The following is a 15,167-nucleotide window of genomic DNA, read 5'->3' on the forward strand; positions in this document are numbered from 1 at the left end:
ACTTAAATAATTAACCCAATTATATTAATCCGTAATATTTATTTGGACTAATATATCTTGAATTTACTATAATCCGAATTTTTTACCGATTTAAATTCAATAAAATTTCGTTATCTACAGTCCACTTTCACATATCAAGATAAAAATAATTTATTTTTTCTATTTTGCGCTTAGCATTATTTACCTATTCTAAATCATTTTCCAAATTCAATTTTACAATTATACACTAATTAATATGAATATTATAGTAAAATATGCACTTCATTTATTATTTTTTTTAAAATATGCAAAGTTCACAGTGAATAAGTAAAAGTGAACGAAGAGAGTATATAGCCTACCCCAGAACATATTTTATGATCTTACATGCTAACCTACTTCCATGTCATGGTTGGAGCCTGTTCCACCTTTATAGGGAAAGAAGTCCAGGGATACTTGCACTCCTATTGAACTATCGATTCAATAAATAACGGGGTCCATGCTCCTTGACCAGAGATGGACAAGCTTTAAAAGAAAATGTTGGTTCCAAGAGACTTCAATCAATTTTTGGCAGCTTTTACATTCAACTTAATTTACCGCCTACGAGCCTTTTATGCCCACGATGCTAGGAGCTTCCAGAATTTTCATGAAGTCGATCATTATGAATTTTATGATTCATTCGATTAACAAATCCAATCGAGCCTCTCAATCACAATCAATATATTCATACATAATTTGAATTTCCCTCTTCAGCCGGATGCGGAATCGGCTGAACCATCTCCTCTTTACTCTTTAGAGTAACTAGAGAGAGTAAAAAACTTGTTACTGTTTTTTATTTTTTTATTTTAACCTTTTTTGCCCTTACGGATACTGGCAGGATTACTGGGACGACATTCCTTCCTATCCTAATTACCAAAATCGGATCAAGGATTATCATCATCCACCACACACCTAAATAGGAAAAAAAAAAAAAACATAAAGCAGATTTCTATCATAATTTCCAGTGTTTGTTCTTTAATTAGAACAGTACCTAACTACCAGTAAGAGATTTTAACCAGATAAAATTGGGTCCCCATTAGCTGTAAAGGACTCGAGAACAACTCATAGAAGCACAATATAGTCCACACATAAGTCCACAATGGTTAGCCGACTTTCTGCTGCCTATGCTTCAACGAAAGTACTTACGTAATAGTACTATACTATACTTTTTCTTCCACCAATTTTTGTCCTATTTATACCCCATTTCATTGATGAAACTTACTCATTAATATTATTTCCAATGGAAATGCATAGCAAAGAGACACAATCCTTGCCCCATACTCTGTGCCTAACACAGAAAAATACTACTACTACTATATCACATAAGAACCATTTTTCATCAATAACTAGATTTCATGCTGGTTATTTTAGAATAAGCCTTTCTTTATGCGGCCAAGCATTATTATGGAAAACATTAAGTGAGCCATCGGATGATATTCATAAGTTTAGAAATATTTTTCGGTTGCTTCCCTCTACAGCCTTTATTCTTCTTTGGTCCTTAGCCTTATTTTCATTAGTATCAATCTCTTTACTATATCTACTTCGTGTCCTTTTTAACTTTGACATGGTTAAAAGGGAATTCTTGCACCATGTTGGAGTGAATTACCTTTTCGCCCCGTGGATTTCTTGGCTCGTCTTGCTTCAAGCAACCCCGTTTTTCAAACCCACAGAGGCTTATTTTCTTCTACTTTGGTGGATCTTTGTTGTACCTATAGTGGCACTGGATATTAAGATATATGGACAATGGATCACAAAGGGGAAGCGCTTTTTATCAGGAGTGGCAAATCCCACGAGCCAATTATCGGTTATTGGGAATTTGGTGGGAGCAAGGGCAGCTGCTCAAATGGGATGGAATGAGTGTGCACTTTTTTTGTTTGCAATTGGAATGTCACACTATTTAGTGCTTTTTGTGACACTTTATCAGAGGTTGCCAGGAAGTAGTTCAATTCCGGCAATGCTAAGGCCGGTGTTCTTCTTGTTCTTAGCTGCTCCAAGCATGGCTGGCTTGGCATGGGATTCTATTTACGGAAAGTTCGATTCTTTATCCAAGTTGCTCTTCTTCCTCTCCCTTTTCCTCTTCCTCTCACTGGTGAGCATTCTAAAGTCCATTTGTTGCATTTTGTACAACACTGTTTGGTTGGACACATATTTAATTAAGAAAGAATGTAACACTTTTGGTACATACAAAAAAGTAACTTATATACGTAGTATTGTAAGAAATTTTTTACTCCGTCAAGTCATCATTGGTGTACTTGTTATAGCAGGTAGCATGTTTAATTGTCAAGATTATAAGTCTCACGTTTTAAGAAGGCTATCATCTCATAATATTAAAAGACGGTTTATATAAATTGTACCCAAAAAGTAATCATTAAGGATAACATTACAATTTAAGGTTAAAGAGTTTTCAAATATAAGAAGGTTGTGTACACTGATGTTGTACTATATAAATTAAACCCTAAAAGTAATCGTTAAGGTTAAAAATATTGAAATATAGGAAGGTATTATCATTCTGTGTTGGAACAAACTAGAATGTGATAAGGCGTATTTGTTTCTTCCTTCTATTTCTTTGGTCTTTGGTACCTTGGAAGAAGAAATTGGGTGAACGTAAAGAAAAAGAGACTGATGTCGACCGGCAAAATTGACCTTAAATAGAAGTATTCGATTTGGCTTTTGCATTTTGCAAGATTTTATGTAGTCGTCATATTCTCCGTTGTACGACATGATGTTGGCTAGCAATCGTTCAAGTCATAACCATCAGCATCACCTTAAACATGCATGTGTTATTTTTGTCAACCTAAGGCACCACTAAGAATTAAGTAGGTGTTTGGACGTTTTATTTATCTCATGAGATAAAATCTCAAATCATTCAAAAAGGTATGATTTGAAATTTCAAATCATGATTTCATAATTTTTCAATGTAAAAGTTGGTTCATAAATTTATATTTTGTAAAAATAGATCCATAAGTTGGTAGATATATTTACCAATTATTTATATCAAATATTAAAAGATCTATAAGTTGGTAGTATATTTATAATAAATTTACTCTTACCAATTATATGGGAGGATTATATTAAAGAGTAGTTTCATTACAACTCATGTTCAATTTTTCATTTTATTGAATTAAAGTTTGATCGATGATTTTAGAACGGCCTTCTAGTAGCGTATTAATTTTGTTATGAATTATGACTTATTCATTTGGTAAGATTGTATAAAAATTGAAAATTTTTTGATGATTTTCACAACTTGTGGAATTTTTATGTCTATAAGAAAAAATATAACTTAAAAAATTCAAATTACATGTCCAAATAAAATTTCAACTTCAAATCATCATGATTCATCTCATGATTTCAAATCATGTCCAAACGGCTCCTAAGTTAGAACGGCCTTCTAATAGCGTATTAATTTTGTTATGAATTATGACTTGCTCATTTGATAAGATTGTATAAGAATTGAAAAAGTTTTGATGATTTTTATAACTTGGAGTTTATGTGTTTAAATACAACTTAATAAATTCAAATTGCATATCCAAATAAAATTTTAATTTTAAATCATCATGATTTCAAATTATGTCCAAGTGACTCCTAAGTTGTCTACTTGTCTAGTTGTCTTATCTAGAAGTAATTTTTTTCTATTTGAAAATTTATGACTAGACAAAAAGTCTAAAACTGTTTCCTAATTTGTTGAAAACGTACAGATATCAAGACCAGCGTTATTTAAGAGATCAATGAGGAAATTCAATGTATCATGGTGGGCATATTCATTCCCTTTAACAGTGATGGCAATTGCATCAACCAAATATGCTCAAGAAATGAAGAACACTGCTTCACACATATTAATGTTGCTTCTTTCTGGACTATCAGTCATAGTATCACTTGTGTTAATGATTTTCACTGCGTTTAATTCCAGTTCACTTTTACCGAACGATGGGGATGATACAACACGCAACACTAGTAATCAACGGTTGTCAATTGTATAATTGTAATTACAATTTTTAATTACTTAGTACTTATTAATTAGTGTTTGTTCGAATTCTTAGAACGAACACTACGTATGTAACATTAGTCGAGAGGCTACTAGTTAGGCATTCATTAATGACTTTGTATTACGTATTTCCGATCAAAGTTGGAAGTATCTAAACTGTTCTATATGACTTCTTCTAGTGGACTTTATTTTTCCTTGTGGAGAAAATTGAATGATATATGAAGAAAGTTCTATTGGTCTTTAAATTAGTATGCCTACGGACTATTTTATTTTGGTTTAGATTCTTGTGATTTTCCATTGAGTACAGTTAACTTTAAATTAAAAGAAATGTATAAATCTGATACTGTTAAGTTAAAGAAGGCTAAATATTTAATGAAACATTTAAAAACATAAAAATAGAAAGAAGAAAAATAATAATGCGGTAAACAATCGTGATATGCAGTCAAAAGCTCAAACATTGAGCCTCGGATCCCCTCTCTATATCACATTAGTGCTGCAAAAAGACCAAATTTAATATATCATCTAAATAGTTGTTAATTTTACAGGCCTAAATCGTTCAATGTTGGTTGGGAGTTTGATTTTATAAATAGTATAGAGATAGATTCTCAGGTTCCTACTGATCAAGTCGCGAAGGAAACAGAGTGGCGGATACACTGGCCAGTTTTGGGAAGGATTTAACAAATGCTAACATGGAAATAGGAGAAACTATATTTTGGAATGTTCCTTCTATTTTTACTTCAAATGTCTTAAACAATGATACTTTAGGGATATCATCTTTTTGAACTATCCTAGTGCTGTAAAAACAATTTACTTTCGATCTTTTATTTAATGCAAGTTCTTTGATTCAGCGAAAAAGAAAAAACTCAATTTAGTTTATTGCATTAAAGTCGTTATTTTTTATAACGAAACAAAAATTCAATTTTATCTAAATTTCACTAAATGTTTTGTAATATAAAAGTCACTCAATTTAACCTAATTAGCAACATAAAGTTAATAAAAGAACTAAAAAATTATATGACAATTACGCAAAGTTCTTTGGTTACATAAAATATTTAGTGACTGTTGTAATTCTTAGCCAAAGTTTTAAGTCCATCTAGTCGAGCCATGGGCAGGTCTGAAAATCCCGTGCTTTCAGAAAGATAAAGTTTTCAAAAAGTTTCTGTAACAAACTCGTCAATAAAGAACTTGAGAGTAAGCATAAATTCCACTTAATTTCATTAACCTTTTGAATTTTGTGAAATATTATCGCTTTAACCTTTTGAATTAAATGAACGGCCAAAAATGAAAGTCCGGTCCTCAATAGTTAGATCGATGTAATTTTGGTGTAATTTAATTATGAAGGGAGAGGAGGTTGTAGCAAATCTTAAGGATAAAGGAATATTGAAGTACAAAAATTGACGATGGTAGTAACTGAACAAAAAGAAATACCCACAAGAGAAAGATGGTAAAGGAGAAAGTACGTGAATATGTTACCCAGTATCACCACTTTTTTTAAAAACAATTATCTCAACGTTCTATTTCTCATATTCCTTTTTTTTTTTTTTTTTTTTTTTTTTGTGTGTGTGTGTGAATTTCTACAGTTTTTTGTTTGTAAAGATTCTATTAAATCTTTAACTTCTTAATTTCTTAAACTTCATATCAAGTCAAAATCAGATAAACAAATTGAAACAGAGGAACAAATATTTGCTGGTAACTAAATATCCAAAAAGCGTATTCACCTAAAAATTACTTTCTTAAAACTTCCTTCCATCATACCAAACAATCAAACATGCTGCTCGAAGATAAAGATCATTGGAAGTTAAGTAGAAAGTTTGGAAATATTAACAGCTAGAAAGCAGTGAGATAATACACGCAAGTATATACAACGCTAAGATAGAATCTAGATTTAAGATTTGTATTTTTGGTTTCCCACCAGGTATTTTGTATCGTATTGACGCCTGATCATTACAACAACAAAAAAAAAAAACGGTTAATTTGCGGAGGTTGGAAGTTGCAAATTACGGAGGTTCTAGCCTCCGCTAATTGCTTGAGGAAGCTAAAACCTCCGCAAATTGTAACTAATCTAAGACATCCGGTTGAGAGAGGCAAGCAGCCTTATCCGTTACACCACATCTTAGGCAGTTAGATTTAAGATTTAGTATAGGCACACTTGGACCCAACCGAGCATAACTTAAAGTAACTTGTCTTTACGGCTCTATTTTGTTCCAAATACTTTTTCTCATTTTGCTGGTAGCAAATTGGCAGGCACCAAAAAGATGAAAAGGATATAGCGCACATACACACGCCCACAGTGAAAGCAATAATGAGGGGTCCAATTATAGTACCTCAGGCCGATATTGCTTACTTTCAAGCATTCCCATTGATGGGGCCAATCTGAATTTGGTGGAGTGGGAAAACAACCACTTTGGACCTTTTTTACCAGCTTCACTTGAATTATTTACTCTTTTGCTGGAATGAACTCACAACCTTAGTACTTTTTCAACACCTGAACTTTATACTGTTCATGTTAAAAGAGAAAAGATAAAACTTATTCATGTTAAATATAAATCATTAGATATTTTCCGGAAAGATAATCAGGTAAAACCTTAATAAATAAAAATGACAGGTATTAATAAATGATTGTTTTCCCTTTGTATTCATTTAAATTTAACCTTACCAAAAAAAAAAAAAACATATAAATTTTATCCCTTGAATTTAAATCCGTAAAATAATTTTGATTACTTTAAAGTCAATATATATTAATCCAAAAAAAATATTGTGGGTTAGTATAATGGATTAATTAAATAAGTTTGATATGTGAATTTAATAAATAAGTCCAAATTAATTGAGCTATAAATGATAAGTTTACTTTGTTAAATTCAAGATATCATCTTATCCCACATACTCAAATTGGTGTCATAAAATAACCAATATGCTCATGCCACATGCAAAAGTGACATAGTATGACTAGTCAAATAAAAAAACAATGAAATTGTGGGACGTGTACAAGTGACAGTATTCAGGTATTCTAAAGTCATCAAAATCTAACTCAAAAGCCTTTGAATTTAAGTATAAATACTATTAAATCCAACATAAATTAAAGATCAAGCTCAACAGCCCCATAACAACAGTCAACATGTATCAGATAATTATGTTTATCAAGACTAGGATAGATGAGAATAAATCACTCAATATTTATCTCTGCTGAAATTTGAGACTTCGTGATTCTCAATCCACTTCATTGACCATCAGGTTATATCCTTGGTGCTAGCTGTAAATGGATTTTACTTTCCCTATTACTCATACGCTTTTTACTAGCCAGTACTTTCACTACTACTCATACGCTTTTTACCAGCCATTATTTCTCATATTTTGGAAAAGTGATTCCTCTATGATTGTCCTGAGACTTTTAGAAGTAATAGTTACCGTCACTCGGACAATATAATTGCTTAATAATATTACTTTTTGTTTTGGGTGAAAAAAAAAAAAAAAACAGGAACATGATTTACTGTCTAACAGAAACCAGCAAAGTTGATGATTTATTAATTAGCCAATTGTGCACAGCATTTGTCCATTTACTTTGCACCCAAATTTCTTGACACTTGAAAGAGACATCCATCATGGCATCAGAGGTATAGTAAAGTTAGGAAAAGCAATATACCCCATTTTAAGTTAAAAAAGAAAAAAAAAACGGCATAGGTAAATCTGTTATTTATCCCAAAGCACTGGTTCTTCGAATGCTGACTCCCCTGTAATTTATTTTTAGCAATAGTGAATTGGTTGGATCGGCCTAAACCCCACCATCATGGTGATTAATTTAATTAACAAATTACACTAAAAACTCATGCAATATCACCCAAAACATTCTTGATATTCTGAAATCAAACATTTACACTCCTTGTACTATGAGAATTCTATACAAATTTAGCAAAAAATAGTTTAATCTTACAATGGTACTAAGCGCGTAGTATTTAAAAACATTATATATATATATATATATATATATATATATATATATATATATATATATATATATATATATATATATATATATATATACTAACTAAGTATATTAAAATATAATTACCAAAACGCAAATTAAAATTACAAGTAAATCGTTCCTATGTTAATTTTATGAAATTAAGATAACAAAAACTTTTAATTAAAAAAATTATCCACACCTTTGATAAAAAAGAGAGAAAGAAATATATTTTAAAATATGTATCTTTTAAACCTCTTAAAGAGAAATGACCACATATTACTTGTACAAAATATACCCGTTAATAGTAATAACTATATTGCACTTTAAATGTGTGAATCCATTTGTATCTTTTACTGTAGTATTTATTATATAGGATTTTTTTTTTTTTTTAGTTTTCTTATTTATTGTTCCTTCTCGAATTTTCTTAAATCTACTTTGATGAACACACTACCAAAAAAGCGCCTTTTAGCCACGGTTCCAAAAACCGTGGCAAAATTAACCAAAAAATGATAAATTTTCTACGGTGTTAGAACCGATGGTAAAATTTCGTGGGCAAATTAGGCGGGTACTAAATTTCACTCCCACCCTTTATTTTCATTTCCCCCCAATTATTTTTCTTTTGGCGTTTATTAGTTTTCTCTTTCAACAAAAACTCTTTCCACCCAAGAACTTCACCCAAAATTCGTACTCCACCAAAAATTCGTTCGATTGCTTCACGAAAATTCAACTGATTCACCGTGCATAGCTTCGAATAGTAGCGGAAAATTGTAGAATCACTTCTTCCAGGTAACAAATGTTTGAAAGTGGTAAATTTTTTTGTTCAATCTTCAATGGGTTCCTTTTAGGGTTTCTTTTTGTGCAAAATCTGAAAGTTTTTAGGGAAAGGAACAATTTTGGAAAGAAAATTCCCTATGCATGAAAGAAATTTGGCTTTGGTCGCTTGTGTTCGTGAGTTTTACTTTGAGGTACTTTTGTGTGTGGAATTGCTTTTGTGATTTTTGATTAATAAAACTACCACTACTGGGAGCGAAGCATCTATATGTAACACCAACTATGGATTAAGTGTAACTCTGTTTTCATAACTCAATTTCAATGGATTTAAACTATAGGCAAGTGTAGCCTATGTTGAAACTGTTCGAGAAGTGAGTTGAGAAAGTGTGACTTTATTATGGTATTAGATAATTAGAAGAAGCTATTGGACTATTCGATCACAGATTTATATTAGCTACTGAGTCTTTGCCGAACTTTGAGTAAGTGCTATGCGATGGTGACACAATAGAACTAGTGATAGAACATAAACCTTAATGATGAACATTATTATAAGGAGTTCAAATTGTGAAAATGGAATAAAAAATTGATTTTTTCTTATTTTCCTCACTTAGCAGTGTGTTTAGCATCAGAGATTTGCTTATTAAAAGTATCATGTCTTATATGTTCATACAAGTCATGAATGAAGAAATGTTGTGTTAAATGGGTTATTTGAATTGCAACCCTGCAGTTAAATGAAATGCCGGAGAGAATTCCTAGCGCTATGTGTTATAATATGCGATTCTCTTTTGTTGTCTAGCTATTGTTATTAATTAATTCTCTTTGTTGATCCGTATACCTAGTATGAATGCAATATTTATTCATATTTCACAAGAGCAAACCACTGTTTACTTCTTATTGTTTGCTGGCTGTTCGTCGAGTTTTGGATAGTGATTCGAGAAGTTACGGTTTGAACTGCTATTGGATATTGGTTGCTGGATTTCTTATTCTTAATCTGCTTCTTCTCAACTGGTTAGTATCGCATCGATGTAATATCAGTTCCTTTGTTGTAGTTTTCGGCCTTAGTTTACGCATTTGATATCATTTGAATGCTCCCTAAATTTCTTTAGTTTCTCATCAAATCTTTAAGAATTAGAAATCCTGCCTCTATGAAAAATGAACTAAACTCATTTGGTTCGTCCAATCAGGTACATTAACTTGATTGATGAATGGAATTCTCTTGAAGTAATGTCCATGTAGGTCATCTGCGGTGTGTGTCTTGAGTTGGGTATCAGGTCTTGTGTGATGTGTAAGAATGCTTATGTAATATTTTTGTGTGCAAGAAGTTTAGGTTGGAGGTGAAAATTGAGCTATTGATGTTAGTTGTTCACTTAAACTCAACTATTTTGTATTGTATAGAAGAAGGCAAACATTACCATGAATGAATTGTTTTTCCTTCTCTCTTTTTGTTCTTTTTTTGGTTGTTGAGGGATGCAGATTAGTGCTTTCTAGATTTTAATTTGTGGTAATAGAAATAGGTGTTGTAAAGTTTGATGAAGTTTTTTTTCTTTTCCTTGTTGTGCGGGGAAGAGGTGCTTATAAAGGCTCATCAGGGGTGAGCCACTGTTAAAAAGCTAGCTTTTCTTCTTTGGTTAAAACATCTGGTGAGTCTTCTCAAGTGCCAGTAGCTTCCTTTGCTGGTCACTCCCTAGTTAGTACTGATATTGGTTTAATACAGTGGTAGTCACACCCATTTATGCTCTGTATTTGCGCAAGGATTTGACTCATTTAGTTTGAAATTTCTCTTAGCTCATCAAGTTGCATTCTAAGGAAACTGGTTTTAATTGGTGAAATTATCTTCACACAAAATTGTGTCATGGAAATAGAACTAGGACCTGTTAATCTACTTGGCTTGTTTCAGTTTATTCTAGTTGTCCTTGTAGTGTTGTCTTCTCCCTCTTTTCAACAGATTTAAGTAACTTAAAGTTTTCATCCTTTAAAGTAACCTCTGCATGAAAACTATCATATTCTAGGAGACCATGAAAAGAAAACGCAAGAATTCAGCTCAAGCACTGTTGGAAAGTCTAAGAGGACAGCAAGCTGATAATAATAGCCCAACTTCTCAAAATCTGCAGCAACAAATTAGTCGTGATCAACTTGATGCCCAACATGAGAATGAGAACATAGAAACCCCTACACTCGGTGATGACAACTTAAATTCTTCTTCAAGCTCTAATGAAGCTAACTCACGTGCGAGAAAGAGAAAGAGGAGCCCTTACTTGTCAATATCGAGGTTAGAGATAAACTTAATGCAAGCGTTGAATTGAAATAATGGAGTTTGATTGGTTGTTTAAAACTCGTTATATCTTGGAAGTTTTTAAGTTTGCTTGTTCTTGTTTAGGTATGGAATGTGTGTTTGTGTGTGAAATGAAGACTTTAACTCTTCATCTTATGTTGTTGTTAACAAAAGAATTGAATTCCACTTTCCTGGAAACATAAGAATGCAATTCCGCTTTCTCATTAATGTTGATGATTGCTTGTTAAATGATAGATACTTCGGAGAGAAATTACAACTCAAAAGATGCAAGTAGATCGAGTTTGAAACTTGGAAAAAAATAAAAAAATTATGGTGGAACTCAACGGGGACGGACAAGGAAGTGATAATGGTTCAAACTTGCTTGTTAGATTTCTTGGCAAACTTTCTCAAAAGTCAATAATTTGTCCAATATCAGTTGAGCGATGGGATAGAATGCCAGACGCGAAAAATCGCCTACGATTAGCGACTTATTGAGGTAACTATCTTAATTTTTTTAGGTTCAATTAGTATATCTTTTTTCATTAAATATTGATTCATGAATGTAAATACATTTGAAGGAGAATTTTGAGTTTGATTATGCTGTTGGAATTAAATGGGTGATGCATACTTTACGCGATAGATGGAGGGCCTATAAATATACATTAAGAAATAAAACCTTCTACCCTAGCAAAAGTAAGGAAAAGATACTTTCTAATCCTCTGAATACGTGGATTCTATTGAGTAAGTTTGCTTTTGTGCATCACTATCAAGAAGAGAAGATGAAGGTAATTGTTCTTTCATAAAAGTCTAGTTATCTCACTTAATTCATGTCCAATAAAATCAATATATATAATTAATTAAATTGATGTTTGAGAATCGCAGAAACAAAGTGAACAAAATACAAGAAATCGAAGTAAACTTAAAGTCCCGCATGCGGTGGTAGCAAAAGCAATGCAAGGAGAGGTCGTCAAATGGTAAGTTTCTTTACCTTGAATTTTGTTTTGAAAATCACTTTATTATATCAAATAAAATGTGTTGCATGCTACTTTGTTTTTTAATCTATACTTGATTAATGATAGGAGAAAAAACATGGAAGGCACATGTGTCTTAAAGTGAGGTTATTTAGTCAACTTTCTTTGAAAAAGAATGGCAATTATGTGAATGAAGAAGGGAAGATTATAGCCGTAAGTTCCAAACACTTATCCATTTTCAAATTTCGGTTATAATGTTGTTTTTACGTGATAATTTTCTCAAAAATGGACTTTATTTGTTTCCCTCTATTATGTGTATATGATGAGAACAATATGTTTGGTTTGGTGTTATACATGAAAGTTTGTGAACCTTCTAATGCTTAACTATAAGTCCTTAATAGTGAAAAACCTGCATCATCTCTGGTTTCCCTCCTGAACTCAATAGCTGACTAAGTGGGTGAGTGTGGAGTGCTGAACTTGAAAAATAGGAGGAGTAGGATTTTGGGTGCAACTACTATTTTGTCTCACCAGTTATGCATTTTGACATGCTAAATGTATAGGGAGTGTGTGTTTGTCCTATTTTTTGTTGTCCTTAAGGCATGAGCTGTGTTTTAGGCTCTAGGATGGTAAAATATGTTAAGTACCAGTCTGTCCTTGGGTTTTAGCCACACCCTTGTCATCTATCTGATAGGATTCAATACAAACTTTTCCATCTATCTGAACATGTTGAAGATTTACATTTGTTTGCTTCATTACGGCTATGTGCACACTAAGTTTAAGCTAAAAATGGAACTGGTTAATCATCTTATATTTTCAAGTGTTTCTATCTAAAATGCCCTTTCTCCATCAACTGCAGTAGCATATTGACCCTATTGGTTAAAATATTGGTTAAAATGCACATTAAAATATTGTTATGCATACTGAATACTTATGTACTATTGGTTAGTGTTATCTTTTGTGACGATAACACCTTGGTCAATAGTCTTGCTGTTTTACTAATTACCCCTTGCATGTTGCTTCATCTTTAAGAAGTAGGAATTGATTTAATTAGTAAACAAGTACTTGAAGGACTACTACCCCACACTTCTATCCTGTTTCACCTTTGATGCCCAGCCTCGTACTCTAGCTGGACATGCATATGCTAGTTATTCATGGAAAACTGAGTAGAGCTGGTGCTTATTTCCGACGTCTTCAATTTGAGCTTGAAGATGTCACATTCAAGCCACATCCCCAATCTGCAAATATGATTATAAAGACATTAATATTAAATAAGGTCTTGTAGTAATCAACTATGTTGTCGTTATCTTTTTTAGTGTGTCTTTTTCTTGCTTGTACATGTCTTTAGGCCATTCTCCTAACATGTTGATCTATTTGTTAACCATTACCCAAATGATTATTTGTTTTGCTTTCTCCTAGTTTGTAGTTGGACTTCTAATTTAGTGATAATGCTTTCTTTTCCCCTGGGATGTTAGCAGCGTTGGTATGAAATATCTCATTTCTTTTCTTTTACTTGAGGATAAAATATCGGAGCATCTATCTCGATCAAGAACATCTTGCCACTTTAGGTGTTCCGTTGAAGATATTGGCTCATCCTAATGATGCTATTGGAAAAGTATATGGAGTTGAACATTCTGGTCGTGTGCGTGGTTTAGGTGGTAATATTTGCCCCTCGACTTCTTTTGGAATGCCTAAACATTCAATTAGTCATGCGAATCTTGGTGGTTCTAGTAATATGTCTCATCTATGTGTTGAAGACCTAGAGAAGCATGTAGGAACCTTGAAAGAGAAGCTCATTGGATATGAAGAGACCAAAGAAAAACTTGAGGATACCAAGGAACAACTTGTGGAGACCAAGGAACGGCTTGCGCAAAATGAGAATCACTTGGCAACTCTTCATAGGTTTTTACAAGCTAAATTTGGTAGTGAGTTGCCTAGTTTGAACTTAGATTCTTCTTAGCCTTTTGTGCATAGTATATTTTTGAACCACTAAATATGTAGTGTACCTAACTTTTTGTATTTCCATTACACTAGTAATTGTGGTGTCTTTTTTGTGTATTCAACGCTTGAAACTTATGTTTTGAAATATATGATAAGTAGAACATTGAAACTTTGATCTTGTGTATTATGCCCAATGTATTAGTGAATGCTTATCATTATGTATTGATACCAGGAAAATGTAGGGAAATAATTCTATTTTTTTTTTTAAAAACTGAGCACATTTGCCACGGTTCAACCGTGGCTAAAAAGTATAACTGAATTTGTAAACTAATTACGTCATCCCTTAAATTAGCCACGGTTCTCGTGTGGGTAATTAAAAATTCCAAATATATTTTCATTTTTCTGCTGCAAAATTTAGCCATGGTTAGACTGTGGCTAAAGATAAAAGAAACCGTGGCCAAACAAAGGTTGCCACGGACGCAAAAACCGTGGCTAATGAGCGAGCGACACCCCTGATGGGAACGCTTGTAACTGTGGCTAACTCACTGTGGCGAGATACTGGTAGCGACGGTTTAGGTGCCCTTTAGCCACGATTTTTCGCGTGGCTAAATGCCGCGTTTTTTGTAGTGACTCCTTAATTTGTATAAGATTTCCAGGGTTTAAATGTTTTAGAAAAATAGGGATAACATCATTATATATATTTGTATAAAACTTTCCATGTATAGAGGGTGTAAGAGTTTTATTTTCAAATACAAGAGGTGTATCTGCTATTACGTCATTTTATATGGATGTTTAATGCAAATTTTCCTTGATTTAATTATTTAAAAATAAATTAAGAAACAGATACATATATACATCTCTATCACGAAGGAAAATCACATAATCATGTTCTCTTAATTGCAAAACTAAGTTTCAACTTACTGCAGGCATGAAAGAGAGATATGATTAATAATCTCAGGAGTTAACGCTCGTCAAACTATTAGCTAGACTTTCAATTGTCTTACATAAGGGTATTCAACTATTCATGGTTTGATATGAGTCTATTTTCTCATGAAAAAAAAAATTCAAATCAATTAAGTTCAGTTTTTAAATATTGCAATTCATTCAAGCCAATTAAATTAATTTTTAGTTGATTTGGTTTTTGTGGATTTTTTCGGCTTTTTGTTGTTTTTTTAAGACTCTTATAGCAATTCTTGTTTAAACTCGAGGGGAGAAAACCTGCTTTAGACATGTGTTTAAATGGTGATAGTTTAGATA

The 15,167-nt window shown here is 32.4% G+C and overlaps 1 protein-coding gene and 1 long non-coding RNA gene across 2 annotated transcripts; both read left to right on the top strand.

Annotated features, from left to right (window-relative positions):
• The first annotated feature begins 1,214 nt into the window (after positions 1-1,214).
• Positions 1,215-4,276, top strand: LOC132036524 (S-type anion channel SLAH1-like). The gene is made up of 2 exons (XM_059426878.1): positions 1,215-2,104; positions 3,711-4,276. The coding sequence occupies exons 1-2, from the start codon at positions 1,256-1,258 to the stop codon at positions 3,990-3,992; spliced, it is 1,131 nt and encodes a 376-aa protein (XP_059282861.1). The 5' UTR covers positions 1,215-1,255; the 3' UTR covers positions 3,993-4,276.
• A 4,312-nt stretch (positions 4,277-8,588) lies between these two features.
• Positions 8,589-10,955, top strand: LOC132037586 (uncharacterized). The gene is made up of 2 exons (XR_009409928.1): positions 8,589-8,744; positions 10,739-10,955. It is a non-coding gene; the product is annotated as an uncharacterized LOC132037586 (long non-coding RNA).
• The last annotated feature ends 4,212 nt before the right edge of the window (positions 10,956-15,167 follow it).

This window comes from Lycium ferocissimum, chromosome 11 (assembly GCF_029784015.1).
Source record: "Lycium ferocissimum isolate CSIRO_LF1 chromosome 11, AGI_CSIRO_Lferr_CH_V1, whole genome shotgun sequence".
Taxonomy (NCBI): Eukaryota; Viridiplantae; Streptophyta; class Magnoliopsida; order Solanales; family Solanaceae; genus Lycium; species Lycium ferocissimum.